This window comes from Cryptotermes secundus, unplaced genomic scaffold, assembly GCF_002891405.2.
Source record: "Cryptotermes secundus unplaced genomic scaffold, Csec_1.0 scaffold514, whole genome shotgun sequence".
NCBI classification, from domain to species: Eukaryota; Metazoa; Arthropoda; class Insecta; order Blattodea; family Kalotermitidae; genus Cryptotermes; species Cryptotermes secundus.
In genome coordinates, this window is record NW_019739218.1 from 1,304,462 (window position 1) to 1,329,147 (window position 24,686).

Consider the following 24,686-nt stretch of genomic DNA (forward strand, 5'->3'; position numbering starts at 1 on the left):
TGCCTCATGTGTCTTCAGTCTAATGAACCTCCCAACAAAAGGATAGATACCACCTGAATTACAAGTAAATTGTGGTTTGACCAAATTTTATTATCTTGGGTTCTGTTCCATTATTGTTATACTGTGGTATTTTAACTTTCACCCAATCATTCCAATCCATATGTTCCACTATCAATGTTGACATATTTGCCCTTGTGGTGTTTTCATTTATCTGATACTGCTGATTCCATATGAAATGTCAATGTTAAGAGTTTTTAGTATTTTAATTAGTGTGTCAATGTCATTATAAAAATAATGTCATATGTATGACTGTAACTGTGGGTTGGGTTTGGATTGGTAATTGGATTTACTGACCCTTCAATACAGCGCATGACTACATTTTATAGTTCACACACACATGCACACCAGTGTTCACAGTCACATCTTCAATGCTGTTGCTCAGCAGCAGCTTTCATCAGCAGACATTCCCCTTCCTCTGGGTTCTTGAACTGTCCCTGTACCTCAGCCACCAACTTCCCACAGCAACAGCTCACAACGACTGAACTGCAGCAGTCCTCAAACTAACTGACTGCTCACCAACCAACTCTACACTAACTCACTCTAGCAAGTCAAAGTCAAACTTATGTTACAACTGACAGTCAGGTAGCCAGTCTGTCTTGGTGTCAAGCCCCCTTCCAGAGCCCAAGGCCAAATCTGCATTACTGTCAGACATCTGCAGGTTTGTTGATGTGAGGCACCTCCTTTGACAAGAGGGTGGGTCTATCAGCTGTCTCATTTTCAATAACTCTGCTCCTGATTCAGTTTCCTTATCATACTGACATACTCAGTTTCATCCATCTTTAATTCTAGATCAGTTTCTTCATTGCTTGTACAGTTATGCGTCATGTTTATGGCAGCTATTTAAAATTTATAAAGTTCTAATATCCTAACATTCTGAACTGTCTCTAAGTAACAAGATACTGGTGAATATCCAGTAACTATAGAATATAAATTCAAAGTGACAAGTTCTTACCCCACTCCAATTATGGAAAGCTGTGGGTTGGTTTCAACATATCCCTTCTCCTTTGTCTTAACCAGCTGATAACTAACAATGGCCGCAGAAGTGCTCGTAGCACCCATGTCATAAAACATGATGTACTGGGGAGTCTCATTGAAATCCTTTCGACGAAATATGCCATAATTGAGAGCAACTGCAATAGCAATATGCATATCAATCACACTGCTAAAAAAGAGACAAATGTACAAATACAGCAGAAACGTCTTATATGAAGATTCTGTGTCCATGAATATTTTGCACTGCCATCCAAGTGAATTCCTTAAGTTCACAATATGACACTCTCATACCTGAGGAAAAAAAATGGTCTACAACTGAAAACCAATCCATTCCATTTCAACAAGACCCACATCACCTAATTCATATCCCTAACATACATTTTAATATTATCCCCAAGGGACTATAACAGAAACATAGAGAATAAAAAAAAAGTAACCTTAGATATTTGGTATATATAAATCTATATTAATAAATACAACAAAACTCTGACTTATGGTTGTTTTTTGTGCAGTGGACTGAACACTGAACTGCAAGAAATCTTACAAGATAGTAATTTAAAACTAAGATTATTAACAAGGCACAAGATTAACCATCACACGAACTTATGTTAAAACCTTTCTTGTGTTTTATTTGTAACCACATATTATATATTTCAAACATAAATGGTCATCATCAGGTGATATACAAAAATCAGTTTGAAGTATTTATACTGTAAGTGCAAAGTTTGTTAAAGCATTAAAAAATACATAGGTAAGTCAATAATTATCCGCACTGTAGCTATAAATTTTATTTCAATACAAATAGAAAACTTACATTAACATAATTTTTCAACATAGTCCCCTTGCTTTTCAACGCTCTTGGTCCATCGTTGCACAAGCTTCCTGATGCCCTCAGAAAAGAAGGTTTTCAGCTGAGCAGCGAGCCTCGCGTGCACCGCTTCCTTCACTTCTTGGTCCGAGGTGAATCGACGGCCCCTTTCCGTATTCCGTATTGAGGGGGTGGGTTTCCCATGCACTTAGACCGATACTGGTCCATTGTGCGTCCCCCTTTAATTTCTACTGTCTCCATACCCTACCGGTACTGGTGCTTACTATCAGCTCCTTTCTGCCAGCGAGGTTCCAACCTCTTACTGGCAGTGGTATCTAACAGTCAGTCCCTTTCTGTCAGCGAGGTCATCCCTCCTCTGGCAGGGGTTCCTAGTCCCTTTCTGCCAGCAAGGTTTCTACCCTCTACTTGGCAGTGGTATCTAATACTTTAGTCCCTTTCTGTCAGAGAGGTCCCCCCTCCTCTGGCAGTGGTAGCTGATACTTCCCCCATCTACCGGAGGAATTGGAAACTACTTGGGCAGGAAACTTGGCCTAATTTTGCTCAGAGGTCTCCTAGAGACACGAGGTTCTTTTACATGCCGTAAATCTATGACACGGGACCCACGGCTTAAAGTCCCTCCCGGAGGACTTGTTCCCTGAATTTTTCCGCCCTTAAAAATTCGACGACCTCCGCCGGGTATTTGAACCTGCGAACTATGAGTCATGAGGTGGGAACGTTACCTCTAGACTACGGAGGCCCCTTAATGCCTCTTTGAGTGGACCAAACAAGTGGTAGTCAGAAGGGGCGAGATTAGGACAATATGGAGGATGAGCCATTACATCAAACTTGAGTTTCCGGAGGGTTTCAGCAGTGTGGGCAGCAGTATGTGGACGGGCATTGTCGTGCAAAAACACAACACCTTTCGACAATAGTCCTCAGCATTTGCTTCGAATTTCAGGCTTTAGCCTGTCAGTAAGCATCTCACTGTAACGAGCACTGTTTATTGTTGTGCCCCTCTCCTGATAATGTTCCAGTACTGGGCCTTGTGGGTCCCAAAAACTGTAAGCATCAGTTTTCCTGTGGATGGTTGGCTTTTGAACTTTTCTTGCTGTGCGATTGTGGATGTTTCCATTCCATACTCTGCTGTTTACTCTCCGGCTCGCAATGATGGATACATGTTTCGTCACCAGTGATGATTCTGTCTAAGAAGACGTCACGTTCGTTATCATAGCGATCCAAATGTTGGCAGATGTCCAAGCGTGTTTGTTTATGCAACACTGTGAGTTGTTTTGGGACCCATCTTGCACAGACTTTATGAAACCCAAGTCTGTTGTGGATGATTACGTAGGCAGAACCATGACTAGTTTGCGACAATTTGCCACTTCATCAATAGTCACTCGTCTAACAGAACCATGTCACATGCATGCTCAATGTTGTCCTCATTTGTGGCCGTGGATGGTCATCCGGCTCCTTCCTCACGCGTAACACTTGTGCAAACATTTTTTAATTTTTCAATCCATTTGTAGACACTCCGTTGTGGCAAAACACTATTCCCGTATTGTACTGAAAGTCTTTGATGGACTGTGGCCCCTGATACACCTTCCGACCACAAAAACCGGATCGCTGAACGTTGATCTTCTTTGATGCAAACAGAAAGCGGAGCAGCGATGATTAACGGCAAGGCAGCGATGATGCAACTGACCTAGCAACATCAAACTTGCGCAGAAATAATGACAAGGAAACCGCACATGGCGATGCTGTGCAAAACGAAAGTGCTACCAACAGAAACACAAATACAACTGCATTGCGGATAATTATTGACTTCCCCTCGTATGTGGGGAGAATAATGAATTAGGTGAGATCTGATTTCACTTTAAATGGACATAAGTATATAATTGGCAGTACCTGTCCCAATACAAACATTCACTGTCACTTCTGACAAGGGAATGGTCTGATCTGACATGTCAAAACCTGTCCTGATTTTTTTTTTCACTGCAAGAGTACACACAACAAAATCCACTGTCAAAATTTTAGCTGCTAATACGCATGGCAAGTATTTTTTAAAAATTGCCGAAGTTACTCATTTTTTCTGTACGCAGAACTGCTTGTACCAGAGGTTTGTACAACCCCAGCCTAGGCTGTGAGTCAGCTGTGTTGTGTGTTGCATACTGCTCTGCTCTGCTCCAGCTCTGCTAGGGGTGGACATTTCTCCAAGGGTCTGGCAGGCTACAATATCGGCCATGTTCAGCAATTTTTAAAAAATACTTGCAGTGCATATTAGCAGCTAAAATTTTGCCAGTGGATTTTGTTGTGTGTACTCTTGCAGTAAAAAAAAAAAATCAGGGCAGGTTTCGACATGTCGGATCAGACCATTCCCTTGTGAGTTATTACATATTAATGCATAATACCTAGTTAACATCATAGTATATACAAAGGAGTCAGGAAACAGGTCACAAGTGGATATAAAATGTAAAATATGTGATAAGATAACCTGGAAAAAACATTTATTTCTCCACCAACACTGACAAACTTGTGTCCATCACTTTACCAGTGCATCAAAACCCACAGCACAGAAGTCTTTTCGCTGTTGTTTTAGCCACTTTCACACCTTCATTTCAACTTCTTCATCAGCGAAAGGTCTTCCAACAAGGCTGGACCACTTAATGCAACATTTCCCACCATAAACAGAAAACATTTCTTTATGAATATCCTTTGCAGTGAGTCCTTTTGACAACAAAAAATGCACAACAGAACACTGCTCTTTGGTAGCACAACCCTCAAGCATGCTCACCATTTTGACTACTGAAACCAGCCTCTGAACATGCACATGCACATGTGCTACTTTAACTGTCATGATGCTGGACTGTGCTGCTACCTAGTGATACACACAGAAAACCAATTACATCCATTACAGCTGTTTTACTTCCATTTGTGACCTATTTACTGACTCCCCTCATAGCTCAGGCATTTGACATTTCTATGCTAGATGTTCATCTCCCAAGTAAAGTCTCACCCAGTGAATCTAGACCAAACCACAACTTTATGTTGTAAGTTAAGTTCAACATCCAGATCAATATTTTGAAGTTTTTTGTTTGGTGAGCAGCTTATGCTAATAATGTAGGTACATTCTCTGAGGTAAGAACTGATGTGTTGAGGCAGTGTAATATGTGTCCTTGAAGACAGATTGATATAATAGACTGTGTGTGTTTGAAAGCAAAGACTGACATAATGTAACACATGTCCTTGAAGACAGCAACCTGTATGTAAGTATGGTTGGAGTATGATTGTATGAAGTTACTGTTTGGCTTAGATTGACTGGGAGTGACTATACATAGAATATGAACATATGGCATAGGAATGTGAAGTGTCTAAATTATATATATGACACAAAATAGATAAACTTCACATACATACTCAGAGATGCCAGTGAATGTCTGCATTGATACAGGTACTGTAAATGTAAAATTAAGTTGGATCTGACCTAATTCACTACTTTCTCCATATTCTTATGTTTAAACAAGAGCATATAATCATCTGACGAAGATAATTTATGGCTGAAATGGTAGTCTTCAACTTGAAATAAAAAGGGAGTATTTTAACATATGTTTGAAAATAAACACAAACAAAATAAACTTTTGTAAAACTACACTTATTACCTTTGGACTGCTGAAGCTGAACATTAAATAACGGAAAACTTTAAACTAAGAACATAAATGGAAATTTCACTGTACTGAATAGTGCCTTCTATATTAATGATCTTTTGCATAAATCTTGTTAACGGCATTTATGTTCTGGTCATTCATGCATCAATGGCTCTACAGCCCTTTGCCGGGCCCTGGCCTCTTTTTCAGTTTCATAATCTTTTTACACAGATTCCCTGGATGAGTGATCAGCCTACCGCAAGGCTGCTACTTATACACAGGACAACACAAACACAGAATAAATGCACACTTAGACATCCATGCCTTGAGTGGGATTCGAGCCCAAAATTCCAGTGTTCAAGTGAGCAAAGACAATTCATGCCTTAGACCATGCAACCACTGTGCTTGGCAATTTCTGTTAGCAATTTAAAACAATTTGTTACCACAGAATTCTCACACATCCTTTAACTAAAAATCTGACAAGAATCGTCCAAAATACCAATTATCAGGTACTGTCTATCCAAACAGAGGACTTGCATCTAGCATAGATGCACAGAGCCATTCTAACCTGCAACTGTAAAACACTGGCTCTAGTTCTCTACTATTGTTGTCTTCTTACAAAAAATACTGGGGTGGAGCAATTCAAGAAAATTTGCATGTAAGGGACAAGTAGTGCACGGTAAAGAAAGATAAATTATTTGCAATGAAGAGGCAAAACATACAATTATCTGCACAGATTCTGAAGTAAGAAACTATAAAGCATGAAGGCCAGGTCATTGGTAATGACATGCTCCAACAGCAAATATGCAAATTGTTTCAATCATTTGAAAGTTATTAGTGGGGAACAACATTTTTAGGACAGTGCTGAGCAAGAATTCAGTTTCATGGGTCAGTACATTCTCTCCTCGCATAATACATTCAAGCAGCTTCAAGGATTTCTTATTTTTAAGCTAAAGCAAAGTTTCAGAAACACTCCTCAAGCTATAAGATCACAAACAGTGTCACATTGTAACAGTTTCAAGTACTGAATGGTGAAATCACCTGCTGTGTAGTCATTCATGAGTTGTAGAATTTTAAGCCCTGCAAGCTCTGCCGCTTTCAGTAATGCTCTTCTTTCTGCTTGGTTGAAGAACCCAGGGACTGTCAGGACAGCTTCGTTGATAGGTTGACCTGCAGAATCCTGGGCAAATTCCCTGGCCCGATGTAAGAGCATTGCCAACAATTCTTCTGGGCTGTATAATGTCTCACTATATGGACAGATAATATCAGATGTAATGATGGAAATGGACAATGCAACCAGCAGTGCTGTAACTGCACAATAAAGGAGTAGAAAGATGAACTTGGGAGTATGTGTATGTTGAACAAGTCCTCCAGGAGGGACTTTTAAGCTGTGGGTCCTGTGTCGTAGATTTATGGCACGTAANGACATATTTACTGCTGCTAAGCTAACAACACTACAAATATCACAGCACCTCCAAATTCTTTAGCTTTAGCTTTCGGTGAACACTGGATTGGACACAAAGTCCCTGTCAACTGGTCTGCCCTATCCCCTGACCTTAATCCTCCGGATTTTTGGCTGTGGCGACACCTAAGGACTTTGGTGTATTCAGTACCGAGCAATGACTTAAGATGTATTACAGCAAAAAGTAGAGAATGCTTTCAACATATGCAAATCCCATCAATGCAACAACTGTTATTAACATACAAAGCACTACATGTTTCAACCCTAACAGGCCATCCTCAGGTGCTGCAAGTCTCACACACTCAACCACTGAACTGCAACGCTTGCATTCCCATTCATATACATATGGTTCAAATATTACTTGGTATACATATTCAATTCATCAACTAGATTAGACTAGACTAGACACTGATTAAACAGTAAGAGTAACAATTACATTAAAACTAAATCTAAAATTGATTTTTAAATGATTTTTAAAATGTTGTGAGGGGTGATGAGCTTCGTATCTGTTGTTGTAGTAGACCACGCTTAGCCTTCACCAGATTATTCTATTTGCTGTGAGACTTGCAGCACCTGAGGATGGCCTGTTAGGGTCAAAACATGTGGTGCTGTGTATGTTAATAAATAGTTGTTGCACTGACAGTAGAATATGTATATGCTGATTGCACACATGCAACAGGATGCAAACTTTAAAAACAGAGAATGCCTGTCAGGAGATTTGAGTAAAACCTACCTCCACACACAAGCACCAACATAAGACAGTATCCAAAACATAGTTTTAAACAAAAACAGGACAATGGATATTGTTCAGGAACATATTAGTTGTCATAATATACCATTGTCACCTACTTTTAAGCCTTACAATAAAATAATTCACTTCAATTGCTCTAATTCTGTAGTGACCTCCAACTGTTAAAGAATAATTACTTTATAATGGCATCTATGATCAATTATCACATTTTTAGCAGTATAAATGTCATTTATTTGTGTAGTTATGGTTTATTTAATGACACTAAGTAGCTCAGACTGTTTCATGTCAAATGATACAATGATTAGTGAATAATGAATCTGAAATGACACAGTCATGGTCTAATTTGAGGTATTATCCCAGCTTTCGGCTGGAGGGAATGAGAAAAAAAAACTCAGTCAAGACAGCCAGTTTCTTGGTCAAGTTTTGAACTCAGGACCTTCTATATACAACACAGTAATTCTACTCACTTGACTGCAATGTTTTGTAGAATAAATCTGAATGGTGGCAAATGATCACAGAAAAAGCTGCCAGAATTTCTTTCTTTAAAATGTATCTGCCATAAGCAATAGTGATGAATTGTTTTTTCAGCTCAGAACACTGATGTGATGTCAACAGTCTGTATAGTGTAGATCTCTAACCATATGCAAATAATCATACAAATATGTGATTTCTTAGTGACCAGAGAAACTCTTAAACAAGTGCTGCTCCAAACCCTATCACAGACAGACATACAGAACTGGTTCACTGACATTTGTTTTGGAGAGAATATATCAAATGACCTGTTACTACATTCACTATGGATAGAGACAATGTATAACACCTGCAATATGTGGTAATATGAACACTTAGTCCTTAAAGGGTATGACTGTTACACAGCTTACCTATCGTGCTGAAAGAGAACTGTATCTCTTTCAGGATCTGGAACAATGTTGTAGTAAGGAAACCGTTGTTTGTAGAGTTGAACAACTGGATTATCCACCCTTTTACCTAGAAGTTCCAACAGGTAACTGTAGCTGTTCTTCGGGAAACGTACTCCAAGGGTAGCAGCATCTTCACCAAATGTACGTTCACCATCACGGAATGCAATAGTTACAGGAGTCTTACGTTTAGATTCCTTATTCAGTGCTATTTCCATCGGCACTCCTGGCTACAATATATTTGGAAAGATATTCAAGTGACTGTTTTTGTCACATATAAGAGACTATTAAGACTACAGGTTCAGAACTTGTACAGTTTCATGGACTGGACATGAGACATCCATGCTAAAACTATCCTGAAAATACTTGAAATTTAGAAATAGCAAATTCATCAAGTAAACAAATATACTTCATACATAACACAAAAAAGAAAATGTCACCGCTGTTGTCTCCATTCCCCCAAGGTGAGGAAGGCAGCTATAATGTTAAATGCGGGCATATTGTTCAAATGGACAATTCTACCATTTGCAATGAAAATCATATATCAGATGATAAACGAACAACTTTTTAAAAAGAAAAATGATATAAGTAAGTCGCTGTGTGGATCTCAATGAAATTCTCACATGTTGTAAGGAATATATGTAAGTATGTTTATGAAAAGACCTATTCAGTTTGGTTACTTCATTACACAGAAAAATATTTTACATTCTGAATGTCAAAATAATCACTTTACATTCATACTACATTACTAGTAATAATAACACAAGAGTGGGACAAAGGAACCTGACACTTTTTAAAATGTGTTGGCAACCTCTAAGGATGAGAGGATGGGAACCATGTCATTTGCTAGCTGAACTGATGCTGTTGTAGAAGCCAAGGAGCAGTGGAGTGTGCAAAGTTGTGGATTTATTGTTGAAAAGTTTTTTCTTTAAAAACGGTGTTTCTGTTGTTAAAATGTAGTGAATATTTTGCGAGCATTTCAATATTGCTCATCATGGAAAAGTTCCTTGCCACAATACCATAGAGTTATGGGTAGAAAACTTCAGGACGAGTGTTTCTGCATTAAAGAGGAAGCAGCCAAGTAGTGTGCATACAGCACGATCATCACAGAACACTGAGGCTGTGAGGTAATCATTCATACAGAATCCCAGGTGTTCAGTCAAGAGATATTCTGTTCCTCTAGGAATATCCAATTGCAGCATGACAAAAACATTACACAAGGATCTAATTTCCATCTGTACAAAATGGTTGTGGTGCAACAGTTAAGCGATCATGACATGGCAAACTATAGCATGATAACTGAGCACTTAATCAGAATTTTGTGTGACAATGTCATCATCCTTATGAGAGATGAATATCTACAGCAGGTCCATCAACAATCTCTTCACAGTGTATGAGTGACTGCTTGGTGAGGAGTGGCAAACTTTTGAGTCACAGGTTCTTATTTCTTTGAAGATGAAAATGGGCAACATCTTAGTGATGTGCTGTTCAAAATGAAATAAACGAGACATAATTAAATGTATGTGGAATAAACTGGCACTCAATGTTCATTCATTTTGTAACAATAAATCAGAATAAAGTTTCACTGCTTTATATACTTTTGAAAATCATCAGGTTCCTTTGCCACACTCTTCATAATAAGAGAAAATTCTAAGTTTTATGATGAAATTATAGGTGACATGGTGACCTGGCTCCTGGAAATTGAGCTGGCCTGTAATGTACCACCTGCTGTAAAAGTAAAGGGAAATACATTTTGCCCAGAATGTATTTACATCCATGATTCTTCAAATATTCATAAATAATGTTTCACTAAACACCACTAAGAATTTGTCCTTAAAATGCAGATGCAATGCACTTCCTGTGTGACAGTAACGGAGTTTGAAATATTATTTAAAAGAAACTCATACTTCAAAAGGTTAAACAGAAGGGAGTAAACATGTAAGATTTGTTACACTAAGTGTATGTTTACCAACTTCCTTATGACACATCTGGTTTTACAATATAAAATTTATAAAAATAAGTTTTTGTAATGCTGATTTTGTTGTCCACTGTTCTAAAATCAATATGCTATTTCCAATACTTTCAAAGTTTACTTTTATGAAATAAAAATGTTCCTTACTTTGTCAACTATAAATGCTAACACCTTTCCTTAAAGTTACTGGACATTTACAATCAGATAAAATAGAGCTTACAAAGCCTATGAAATGTTAGTCAGATGTAAATAACCAAGTATAACTAGTTTACATCTCATGATGGAGATCTACATCTGGTTCTAATACACATAGAATACCAAAAAAAGTGTACCCCACCAGAAGCAAGAAAGGAGTTCCAAAAAGTGGGGGGGGGGGAGGAACCTTGGAAAAAATATCTGAGAGAAATATAGAAGTGACAGCCTTTTATGGCACAAGTCAGGCTGTGACTTTCTTAGGTCACATGTTATATAGGTGGTAATGATGTCATTCTCAATGAGGTTGGCTGAACCATGGCTGTGTCTTTGGTGGGGATGCATCATGGACCAGGGATGCATTGGGACACCTCCTCGTGGTCCCGCTGGGCAACAAGTCTCAGGGTCTGTATCAGTATGACCTACCGGGGCTGGCAGCTAAGTTCCCATAAAGGGCAATGGCACTATGACTGGAGCCTCCCACATGGCAGCATAATGACTCTTAGGTATCACTACAGTGTACCCAGGACAAATGCGAGAGACCACTCCGATGGGGGTAGCTTCGGCTATTTGAGTTGTCTCCCTAGAGTACCGATAAGGTGCCGCAAGACTTAGGGCTCAACACTCTAAAACGGTTTGACCAATCCATGTGGAGGGGTGGGAATGGGGGAGCTCATAAGCCACCCCCAGGGGCGACTCTCTAATGTAGGTTGCCCTGGTCGCAACCTCCCATTAATCATCTGGGTTACCCCTCTCCCCCTGAACAGGCACTCTTCGTCCTGGAGGCTTGCGAGGGTTTCATTCACAAAAGGACCAGATCACTTAAGGCAAGGTGTGAGGCATCGTGCTGAGGGCTGCATGGCACCAGGGTGGTAATTAGCCAGTGTCTTGAACGATCCCCCTCGGGGCACCTGGCAGCACCCCATTGTATTTATGCCTTCCACCTGTATGGAGCATTGCAGGTGACGACCTTTTAAGTCCCCATGACTCGTGGGACCAAAATGAAAGGAACCAAACTAAAAACCAGTCGTAAGGACCTTAAACTGAAGAGGGACCCCCTCCAAGGGGATCCCTATGAGAAATGCTTCGGCAGGGGACTGGAAGCTCGGGTGAACCCACTAAGGGACCCAGTTGCAATCAGCGAACCTGCTGTTGAACTTTCAGCCTAAGGCAGGGACGAACCAGTGGTTCGAAACCTACCTGCAGATGTCAAGTACCTTGGTCTAGTAACAGATGAGGAACTGACAAGGAAAAAGCAGCTGGACAAGGTCATCAATAAAGCTTATAAGGTCAATAGAAAGTCCGTCGAGTGTAACAATTTTTTAGGTCACTTCTTTATCACTTTTGCCTTACATGTTTCGGTTTAATAAAACCATCATCAGAGGCACATAGTACAATCATGAAAACACTGTCGTTGTTTAAATGTACACAGTATATATGCTGCGTGGACGCTGCTACAATATGTCGATGTGTAAAAGCACAACACTTACTAGGATTATTGAATGCACGTTCAACTCTCGCATTCCATCCGAGGGCAACTTGAGGGCAATTTCGGATGGAATGCGAGAGTTGAACGTGCATTCAATAATCCTAGTAAGTGTTGTGCTTTTACACATCGACATATTGTAGCAGCGTCCACGCAGCATATATACTGTGTACATTTAAACAACGACAGTGTTTTCATGTTTGTACTATGTGCCTCTGATGATGGTTTTATTAAACCGAAACATGTAAGGCAAAAGTGATAAAGAAGTGACCTAAAAAATTGTTACACTCGACGGACTTTCTATTGACTTTGTGATTGACAGTGTAATGGACCAAAAATGAAACATTTCAAAAAAAAGCTTATAAGGCTTTTTGGACATGCAAAAGCATATTTGGTAAAACTTGGGGACTGCAGACGCACGTTGTGCATTGGATATACACTGCAGTTGTAAGACCCATAATTACATACGGCGCCACAGTATGGTGGCCCAGAGTTAAACTCAAGACAAGCAAGGCAGAACTTAGCAAACTGGAAAGGTTGGCTTGCTTGGGTATCATAGGAGCAATTCAAACATCTCCAACAGCTGCACTGGAGACACTCCTTGGACTCTCCCCACTGCATCTACAGTTGGAGGCAGAAGCCAGGGCAGGAATCTACTGTCTCCAGTGCAGTGATCAATGGTAACCTAAATCAGATATTTTCAGACATGCATACATAACTCAAGACATGAAAAAAGAACCCATACTACAAATGGGGTCTGACAAAATGATACTGAGACATGTATGTGAAAAACCTTTCACATTCAGATTTCCTGACAGGAGTGAATGGGAAGACAGGTTTTGGCCCGATAGAAAAGAGGGACTGATCTGGTATATAGATGGTTCCAAGATAAATAAGGGCACTGCAGCTGGTGTGTACTGCTATGGCACGAGGCAGAAACTTAGTTTCAGCTTTGGGCAGTACATGACAGTATTCCAGGCAGAAGTATATGCCATTAAGGCATGTATTATGGAGGATTTAGATAGGAACTATAGAAATAGGAACATTTATGTTCTATCTGACAGCCAGGCTGCATTTAAAGTGCTTGACACGCACCAGATCATCTCAAAATTGGTCTGGGATTGCCACCAAACCCTCATGGAACTGGTCAAACATAACAGGGTACAACTGACATGGGTGTCAAATTCTGTGTACGTTAATCACATGCTTTTGCGTGCGTGCGTGTGTGTGTGTGTGTGTGTGAATATCACTACATTATGGCCACATGTCTAGGAACCATTCAGATGTCAGTCTGCCTTCCTTGTCATGAATACAAGCCAAATTTCTTGTAGCAATGCCTTCCCATCCTTGATGTAAGCAACCAGGATGGGAAAAATTCACACTGCTACTACTGTGATCTGTCCCATGCTTCACCAGTCCTTGTATATGACCTATATACTAATTCCTGAAATTATTACTATAAAATCAATTCAGTAATCCATGTGAAAGTGGAATAAGATATGGCACCATTCTATAGAATAACCTTTAGTCAGTAAGTTTTCCAGTCATCATTGATGCTAAAATGAAATTAACTGCATGTTCCATAACTAGCAGTCAACAGGTCTGAATCAGTCACTTGAGGAGAAGTCTGTGCACTCTGCCATTAAGAATGAAGTTTTAAAATCTCCACATGGTCCATCACTTTCAATAAATCTCATTCATGTATTACTAAATGTCCTTTTTTTTGTGTTATATTATGGCCATATTCTACCACCTTAGCTTAAGAAATGTATGTAAAATGCACGATTGACGGTGCAGGAAACAAGTGACAAAATAATTCTTTTCGTGGCTCCAGTATGCTCAGCTTCCTTATGTGCAGTTTAGGTTCCCTTATTACACCATATTCCAAGGCGGTGCTTGATACCAGAGTAATTCTCCCTCATTGGTTTTAATGGTCATGTTAGCTTAATTTAATTTATGAGACACAGACCATATTCTGCTCTTTCACTGTAAATATACTTTAGATACAGAACTATATAAGATTATATGCATAATTACCGAAACAATTGCAATCTTCATCCACTCACTACCAAGATCCACACTCATAACTGCTACTGACTCAATTTCAGATGGTAACAGCAGCAGCACCACCATCAAAAGGAAACTCACACAGAACCTGATATCCATACCTGCAAAGAATTTACACATAAACACAAAATATCTTGATGGTATTTCGTAATTTACTGCTACTTCTCTTCGCGTACGAGCACAGGTTCTGACTTCAATACAGAGGAGTGCGATAATTAGGGATTTCAAAACTAGTGCACGTTTTGGTTATGTTTCAGTTGCAATCGTTATGGTTGCTTACAGCAATTTCTTATGAAATAATAAGATAAAAATTGTAACCATTTCGAGCCACGTTATACCTGATGTACTATACTGCCATTAAATTGTATCAATAGAATATTAAATTGTTGAAACAAATATATCCATGGAAATATTCAAAGTGACATTTACTGTTTTTGTCGAGTTCAGTCACTGTACCACTGCTACATACCTCTAACAACGAAGCCGAATGCCTTTTCAGATCTTCTTTAAACTCGAGACTAACTATTACGGTTTACTCTTTAGTGCAAGAAATACTGTAAGAAACATGTGACGTCCACTAAACCACGACGACGGTACTGCTTCAATTCTTTCCATCAACAGTCCTATCCCATATAGTCGCTTGTGTGGCGAAATATCATTGGTAGGAGTAATCACTACTCTCGAAGCGATTGGTTTATTGCGAACTCGCTGTTTCCATGACAGGTGTATAAGCAGTGGAATGGTCATTCAAAATTGAGTCCAACCATGTGATACCGGTCATTGTTAAGACTGATACCGCTTCTGTAGTGACACCTAAATATTATGTTTGTCAGTTACAATAATTTTAATGATTGAATAAAAAATAACCAAATAAGATATGCAATTTTAAAACCTGTGACTTTCATTAAATAAAATGTCATCAAAAATAGACAGTAGGGTACATATTAATGTTTAGGTAAACATACTTGCTTTTATGACCATTGCTCACAGTCTGTTTTGACAAATGACAGCACCGGCAAAACTACTTACAAGCACTGGCGTTACTAAAGCATACATCCCAGCTCCCAACAGATGGCATTCTGTGACCTCAAAAGTTGGAAGTAATGTGACCCCCACCCAGTAACATTTTAATTGAAGTAACAGATACTTTTGTATCTTTCCATTCCCAACCTAAAACACTGAAAATGAATAACAAGGAATGCAATTTATAACAAGGTTTGGGTAATTCTAACTTTACAACTAAAGTGCCTAATTCAGAAAAATTCCAGTTGTTAAAACCATCAGAAGATATTCCTTATTGGGCTTTTTTTCATACGATAGTTATAGTTACTTAAACAAGACATAATACAACTGAGCCAATTCATAAATTTAAATTTGTCAATTAAGAAGGAAGACAAATTTTTACTGTTACTAAATATCAGTGGGGACATGTGGTAGCATAGTTGGTTGAGGCACTATGCTACAAGCCAGATGATCGCAGGTTTGATTCTCTATGAGGTCAATGGATTTTTTTAAACTGACCCCATCCTTCCATCCACACTATGGTCTGGGTACAACTTAGCCTCTAACAGAAATGAGTACCAGGAATCTTCCTGGGGGTAAATGGGGGCCAGCACATAAAGCTGACAACCTCACCACCATTTCTGAGCATATCTTCTAGAAAATGTGGGGGCTTCAGTGTTTCACAACACTATGGGCCTCCATGGGCTAGTACAGGGATAGTTTTACTTCACCAAAGTATTAGTAATCATGAACTGAGAAAAACTGTTGCAACTTTCATTCTTAATTTGTAATGGGAGCAGAATGGTTGCCTTAAGCATACTTCTGCATCTCACAGGAAGCTACCAGAATTTTGGTAAACAAATGAGTCAGTCATTTACACTTGTGCTATTTCTTGCTTTAACTAGGTGTATTTCCTCAAAAAGAATAGTCTAATAGCTTATATTTATTTATTTACTTATAAATATTTAACCATGCTGTCAGTAGCTCAGACCATATGGTGTCAAATGATAGGCTGAAATTAAAGCTCTGGGGAAAAGAAACTGAAAAGACAGCAAGGAACAGACCAGTCTGGTAGAATCATCTAAGGAAGGTGATGGAACCAAAGGGACCAGTCTGGTAGAATCATCTAAGGAAGGCGATGGAACCAAAGGGACCAGTCTAGTAGAATCATCTAAGGAAGGTGATGGAACCATGTTTTCCAATGATGATGATGGGCTGAATAATAAGTAATGAACTGACAAGGCACAGATGATACCAAAAAGGCTGGTCTAGAGGTAAGTGTGGCTGGTTTCCATTTTTAGCCTAATTTCCTTATTTAAAAAAATAAAAGGTAGGCTTATGAGATCACCTGTGTATCTCCTCCTATAAACTTGTGAAAGCCTGAACCAATCATTATTAAACTTGGTAGGTAGAGCATGGCAACTGAGCCCATCTCAACTGCATACTCCTCAAAACCACCCATCAGTTTGTGTGTCTGTATTTGTAACCCCCTTATTTTTACTAGGCAACAGATTGCTAAACATGTTCCTGCAGCAATGAAGAGACACAGCAATCAAATTGCTGGATGTTTCATTTTCTATGAGGTCTATGTTATATCAATGGAAAGCTGGTGATTGGTTCTTCCCAGAACTTCTGGTCTTTTGTATTTGATAATGGGGTATTCATTTACTTTGTACTTTGTATCTATTAAAACTGCTTGCACTTCACTTGTGAGGTAATTCTACAGAACCTTCTGGGGGAATTAGAATGATTTCTGTACTAATATTTTCGGTTTTCCTTTGATTTTAATGGAAATTTGAAAATTCTCATTCTGATCGAATTTCATTATGATGATTTCAAACCATGAGCATCCACGCATACATTACTAAAAATGGGCCACTTAGGAAAGAAATATTCAAGTCAAGATAGTAAGCAAACCAGCTGTCTGGTATACCTTGGTGCATGACTAGTATTAAAATTATAACACATGAACAACAAATGTGAATTTGTGTAAGAGTGTAGTGTTATATTCAGCTTCATGGCTCTTACTTTGACAGTCTGTAATACTTAAGAAAACAAAATTAATATCAATCAATTAACTACAGATCTGGAAATAAGATTCCATTGAACTCACCCACTTCAACTTACACATATAAAGTAAAACAGAGTGCATAATACACAGCGTTTCCAGGTTCTGTTAGGACTGCGTTCATTAAAAATACAAGATGTGAATTATTTTAAAAAATGTCACTCTTTTCATTCAAAATAGTCTCCTTCTGAAACAATACGTAGCTGGGATCGATTTAAAAGTTTTCAAAAACAGTCACTGTACTCCTTTAGTGGAATCCCATTTAAAACTGCGGTACAGTCCCTTTGGATGTCCTGGATGGTGTTGTGATGGTCTCCTTTCATTACGAACTTAACTTTTGGAAACAACCAGAAATCTTCTGGAGCCAAATCTGGCGAATACCAACAATGATCAAGGACTGTGATCCCTTTTCTGGCCAAAGAATCGTGCACAATCTTCGATTTGTAGGGTGGGACATTGTCGTGCAGGGACGACCAGGAACCTTGCTCTCGATATTCAGGTCGAATTCAAAGAATTATCACCCACAAACGATTGAGGACTCCCAGACAATAATCAGAATTCACTGTTTCACCTTCTGGAAGAAATTCCTTGTGAATGTTTCCTTTGGAATCAAAGAAAACTGTTAGCAGTGTCTTTACTCGACACTTTCACATATGCTTTCTTTGGTTTCAGCTTCTTTGGGCTCAACCAAGCTGCACTCTGCCACTTTGTGAGAGGCTCATATTGAAAACACCATGTCTCATCACCAGTAACAATCGATTTTGTAAATTCTGTATCACTTTGGGCAGTGTTCCACTCTGGCATGTTTTTTATCACCTGACAGTGCGTGCAGTACAAACTGCCCACAGACCTTCTGTTTGCCCAAATCCTCAGTCAAAATTTGATGCACAGTACTTCATGGTATTCCAAAAAGCTCCTCAATGAGTCTTGCAGAAACACATCTGTCTGATGGAAGGATTTTGGTCACTTTTTTCACATTTTCTTCAGTGCAACTTGTTCTCAGCATTGATGAGATGAGCATCACTGATGAGATGAGCAGGGCATGTAACATACATAGGAGAATGAAATAGATGAGAAGCACACACAGTATTTTGGTCAAAGAACCTGAAGGGGAAGAGATACATTAATATAATTCTATCTGACAGCCAAGCTCCCCACCAATGGTATCTCCACTTTATCGTGGTGGTGGGGTTTGAGCGCTATGCCGGCAGTAGCATAGCTACTGGTAGGGCCACCCATGCTGGACAGGTCAAGGGGTAGGAGCCAGACAGAGAGGGATACCCTGGTCCTCCATGTTGGGGGTTGGGCGTGAGGCCAACAACCTCACACCGTAAAAACTAAATTGTTCAGAAATCCAAGGAAAGAGTAGCCAGACGGACGTATTCAAGACGACCTGGAAAATGTTTAAAGGATTTGAGAATTGGATCTTGGAATGTATTATCTTTTTACAGAGCCGGAGCACTAAAAATGCTACTTGAACAACTAGATGGCTATAAACTAGATATCACTGCTATACAAGAACTGAGGTGGTTGGGTAAAGGAGTAAGAGCCACATGTTTTGAACAGGTTTTATTGTTAATAAAAAAAAAGGAAGCATCTTATTTTANAATGAAATAGATGAGAAGCACACACAGTATTTTGGTCAAAGAACCTGAAGGGGAAGAGATACATTAATATAATTCTATCTGACAGCCAAGCTCCCCACCAATGGTATCTCCACTTTATCGTGGTGGTGGGGTTTGAGAGCTATGCCGGCAGTAGCATAGCTACTGGTAGGGCCACCCATGCTGGACAGGTCAAGGGGTAGGAGCCAGACAGAGAGGGATACCCTGGTCCTCCATGTTGGGGGTTGGGCGTGAGGCCAACAACCTCACACCGTAAAAACTAAATTGTTCAGAAATCCAAGGAAAGAGTAGCCAGACGGACGTATTCAAGACGACCTGGAAAATGTTTAAAGGATTTGAGAATTGGATCTTGGAATGTATTATCTTTTTACAGAGCCGGAGCACTAAAAATGCTACTTGAACAACTAGATGGCTATAAACTAGATATCACTGCTATACAAGAACTGAGGTGGTTGGGTAAAGGAGTAAGAGCCACATGTTTTGAACAGGTTTTATTGTTAATAAAAAAAAAGGAAGCATCTTATTTTAGACTTCCAGGCAAAATCTCACAGAACATGTAGGCTACAATTAAGGGAAAGGTTTTTAACTATAGCCTTATTTGTGCACATGCCCCAACTGAAGATAAAAGTGATGACGAGAAAGACTCCTTTTATGACAAATTGGATGAAATATATGGCGAATGTCCAAAAATGAACTGTAAAATAATCATAGGGGACATGAATGCTAAAGTGGGGAATGAGGATGTATATAGATCGGTTATTGTAAAACATAGCCTACATATAAAGTCAAACGATAATGGGATGAGATTAATAAATTTTGCTTCCTCAAGAAATATGGTAGTACGTAGTATAATGTTTAATCACAAGGATATATATAAACGAATCTAGAAATCCCCTGATGGAAATGTGTTTAACCAAATTGATCACATCCTAATAGATGTAAGCAACTCTTCAAACTTGATGGATGTCAGGAGCTACAGGGGGGCCAACATTGACTCTGATCATTATTTAATATCAATGATTAGAAGTCGAATATCTAATGCAAGGAAGATACATGGATCCCAGGCTAAGAAATTGAATTGTGGAAAATTGATGGAACAAGGAGTTTCAACCAGATATACTGGATTAATTAGTGAATGCCTGGCAGGTCTCTCTGATAGTGAGGATGTCAGTGAAGCCTGGAGGGACCTCAGAGATGTTATTATAAATGCTGCTGGTGCAGTCTTAGGAAGAATGGAAAGGATAAAGTATAAGAATTGGTTTCATGGAGTGTGAGAGCAAGTGACAAATAAAAAAAAAACAGGCATATAAGAGAATGCAGCAAAGGAACCATACTCAAGGGGCCGTGGAAGAATACCGTGAAGCGAGAAGAAAAGAAAAAAAGCTTGCATAAAAAGAAGAAAAGGGAATATGATAAACAAGAACTGACTGAACTGGAGCATTTAAGAAGTTCAAACGAAATTAGAGCGTTTTATCAAAAACTAAACAAGAGTCAAAAGGACTTTCAACCTAGAGCAACCTTATGTAGAGATAAAGAAGGCATAATATTGAGTAGCGATGAAGCAATATTGGAAAGATGGGCACAATATTTTGTGGAATTATTAAATGGTAATGCCTCCGAACAAACAGAAGGTATGACCATAGACCATAATCAAGGAAATTTTGAGGCTGAAGAGCCAGTGCCAACCTTAAAACAAGTAGAACAAGCTATCAAAAATTGAAAAATAATAAAGCTCCAGGAATGGATCTCATCACGGCAGAATTAGTGAAATTTGCAGGCCCAGAATATGCCAAGCACTTACAGCAGCTAATAGTTAAGATATGGATAACTGAAATAATCCCAGAGGAATGGAACCTAAGTATTGTATGACCTATCCATAAGAAAGGCAATGTCATGGTATGCTAGAGGAATTAGTCTGTTGTGTATAGCATATAAAATATTTTCCAACATTCTATTTAACAGACTCTCTCCCTTTGTGGAAGGCATAATTGGGGATTACCAATGTGGGTTTCATCAAGGAAGATCAACTAACCATCAGATTTTCACTATTCGCCAGGTCCTTGAAAAGTATAATGAATTCCAAATTGAAACACATCATCTTTTCATTGACTTCCGATCAGCCTATGACTCCATATATAGAGATAGTCAGAGACCCAATAACCGGGTCTTAGTCAGAGCCACTATGAGAAAGACCCAATGCCAAATTAAGATTCAGAATATGTTGTCCAGCCCTATAATAACTAGAAATGGAGATCGACTAGGGGATTCCATGGCCTACCTTTTGTTCAATATAGCATTAGAGAAGGTAGTTAAGAGATAAAAGGCATTAACACAAGGGCAACTATATTCTGTAAGTCAGTTCAAATTTTGGAATTTGCAGATGATATTGATATAATTGGTAGAACACAAAAATCTATGAAAGAAGCTTTTCTTAATTTGGAAAGAGCAGCAAAAAAAGATGAATCTACAAATAAACCAAAATAAAACAAAGCACATCCTTGTAAACAAGAAAGACTGTGCTAATGGACCTGATTACATTGACATTGGCTCATATAAATTTGATGTTGTATGTAGTTTTACTTACCTTGGATCAGAAGTTAACTGTAAAAATGATATCAACGATGAAATAAAAAAGCATGTACTTGCAGCAAATAAATGTCTCCATGGCCCTAGGAAACACCTGAAATCCCAACTAATACCCAGGAAAACCAAAACTATGATGTATAAAGTACTTATAAGATCAGTGCTATCTTATGTCTCTGAGACCTGGCCACTGTCAAGATCGGATGAAAGACTGTTAAGTATATTTGAAAGGAGGATCCTGTGATATATCTTACAACCAGTGGAAGAAAATGGAATATGGAGGAAGAGGTATAACCATGAGCTATACAAACTACTTAATGAACCAGACACTATTGGATTTATAAAGGTGAAAAGGCTTGAATGGGCTGGACACATAATACTTGTCAGCGAGAATAGAACGATTAAGAAAATACTTAGTATTAAACCAGAAGGAAATAGGAAAGTGGGAAGACCAAGATTGAGATGGGAAGAATGTGTATCGCAGGACATAAGAATTTTGGGTGTAAAGAACTGGAGGAATGTAGCATCGAATGGAGAAGAATGATGTGCAATCCTGAGGAAGGCCAGGGCTCTCAAAGGGCTGTCGTGCCAGTCATGATGATGATGACAGAGAAGCTGCACTTAAAGCACTTGACAAACACCAGTTCAACTCAAAATTGGTCTGGACTTGCCATCAAACTCTCATGGAACTGGCCAAACATAACAGGGTACAACTGATATGGGTGCCAGGGCATGAGGGTATTGCTGGAAATGAAACAGCAGACCAATTAGCTAAGATTGGAGCTGAACATTCGTTCATAGGACCTGAACCAGCCTGTGGCATCTCTATAGGAGTTGCCAGACAGGCAATCAGGGACTGGACAAATATGAATCACAAGAAATATTGGGGATCTTTAACTGGACTCAGGCAAGCAAAGGGACTCATATGAGGACCCTCTACTAAATGAGCGAAGGAACTTTTGAAGTTAAACAGGAACTAGCTATGATGGGTGGTAGGACTACTTACAGGACACTGTCACCTCAAAGGACACCTCTTCAAATTGGGACTAAGTAACAGTCCAACTTGTGAGAGGTGTCAAGAAGAAAACGAAACAGCCACACATATCCTGTGCGAATGTGAGGCCTTAGCTTGTTCAAGATTGCACCACTTGGGTCAATATTTTATGGAACCAAGTGACTATTTCAACATCCCCATGTACAAGATCCTGCACTTCATTAGAAGTGCAGGATTGTTGAGGGGATAACCAGAAGGGGAGGCACAACAGTTCACTGTGGTTGTGGTGCAAGGGCCAAGAAGGCCCACCCCTTATACATTCATTCATTCATTCATACATTAATATAATCAATTCTGTTCCTTTACAACTTTGTGTGTAGATGTTAGGTGGTCTCTGCTTTCCAATATGCTATAGTGAATGAAGGCAACAACACAACAGAATTTGTAATATTCATATACTGTTTTAAATTCAGTACAATATTGAATATGTTTCAGTCATATAAAAACATATTTGTCATACTTATAGTACCTATACAGATATTTCCAAAGCTTAATAACAAAATTCAAATTTGCTTAATCTTGTTCATATAGATGTAATTACATAGAAACAATGAAATACATGCATCTATGTTCCATGAACTACAAGTACACACCATCTCTGACTAACATGAGCATTAACCAACAATAATTCGGTTTAGCATGGTTTTTAAAATGTAGCTGGTTTCTGATTAATACAGCTGCTTTTTTGATTCAACGCAATTTCTTAATCACATTTATTTTTATGGGAAATCCATGTTTGAATAACACAATTCCAACTTACCAATAAGAATGCATTTATCATGTTATTTGGGGACTGGCATATTGCTAATATTTATAGAACTTGTGATCAACAAAGCAATTTGAATTACACATTTGTCTAGTCTAAGGTAGCATATATATCATATAAGGATGTCTGCACATGTCATCTACAGTGCAACCACGATACATCAGTAGGGCTCACAATCTGAACTTCACTGCAATGAGAAAAAGCACTGGCAAATGTAAATTTCTTATGTTACATATATTGGGAAAGTGTTGTATAAAATGAGAGCATTTACCTTGAACTATCATCACAATGTGCACTTCCAATGACAGCTGTGTCTTCTTTTTTTGCAACTTTCTAAACCACGTGTACTTGAAAGACTGCTTCTCAAGTTGTCTGCTGGCAGTCCATAAAGGTACTACTAAACCTCATCCTCTGTCTTACCTTCATTTGGTGAGGTCTGGATTTCAAAACGACAGTACTCCGTGTCCAAAAGAGAACTTATATGACACTGATGCAGTAGTGTTCATATGCCTGCACAGAGCCATTCTAATACGCAATTAAAAATAATGGCACACGCCTCAAAATGTTATATACTTGCAGTAACAGACGTTTTTGGGGCCACGCATATCAGGGTCTGGTGACTTCAAGGTCAATTCCCCTAAAAATTCTGAATAATGAGAAATGTTCATCACATTACATCATCTGAGCTCTTAGGTTAAGACACTTATTTCACTGTGCACTGTGTTGCCTGGCTTTTGAACAGAATTTTTTAAACTGTGGTGTACCCTATTTATGACAATGATATGAAAGTAATATATATAAACTTAAATATGAAACTAGAAGCACTATGTCTCCGTGAAGTTAGCAACTCATCAAAGATCAAAAGAGGAAGACAGCATGGAATATTTTTCCTGTGTAACAAAAGACCAGAGACACAGAAGCAAATGCCCACATCAGAGAATGAATATTTGGAATCCAAGGTGTTGCCAGGAAAGATTAGCTGCCAAACAAGTTCATGAACCTGTGACTAGGCAAGAGCCAACCACTTTATGGCATACTAGATATAGCCACTTTCAGTATTCTGAAGGGAGACTTTACAATTTCAAAGAAAGGAAAACCATTATTAATATATTCAAGGAGTCCAGTTACTCTGTTGCTTTTAGAACTGGCCTATAATGTAGTGTATGTACAAGTTGGTCCCACTTCATGCATCACAGGTGCACAGCAAATGGTTAGCACTACAAGAGGTTGTGTAAGCAT

At 38.9% G+C, this 24,686-nt stretch overlaps 1 protein-coding gene across 2 annotated transcripts in view; it reads right to left on the bottom strand.

The window, feature by feature from the left end:
* Positions 1-15,020, bottom strand: part of LOC111871724 (hypoxia up-regulated protein 1) — a 63,675-nt gene extending 48,655 nt beyond the window's left edge. The window contains exons 1-5 of one of the 2 annotated variants that reach the window (XM_023865019.2): positions 14,819-15,020; positions 14,320-14,450; positions 8,597-8,862; positions 6,544-6,749; positions 1,013-1,190 (exon numbers count right to left, since the gene is read on the bottom strand). In XM_023865019.2, coding sequence (XP_023720787.1) covers positions 1,013-1,190; positions 6,544-6,749; positions 8,597-8,862; positions 14,320-14,448 — 779 coding nt within the window. In that variant the 5' untranslated portion in view covers positions 14,449-14,450; positions 14,819-15,020. The remainder of the gene's footprint in view (positions 1-1,012; positions 1,191-6,543; positions 6,750-8,596; positions 8,863-14,319; positions 14,451-14,818) is intronic. The other variant, XM_023865018.2, reaches the window with a different exon arrangement.
* Between the last annotated feature and the right edge of the window lie 9,666 nt (positions 15,021-24,686).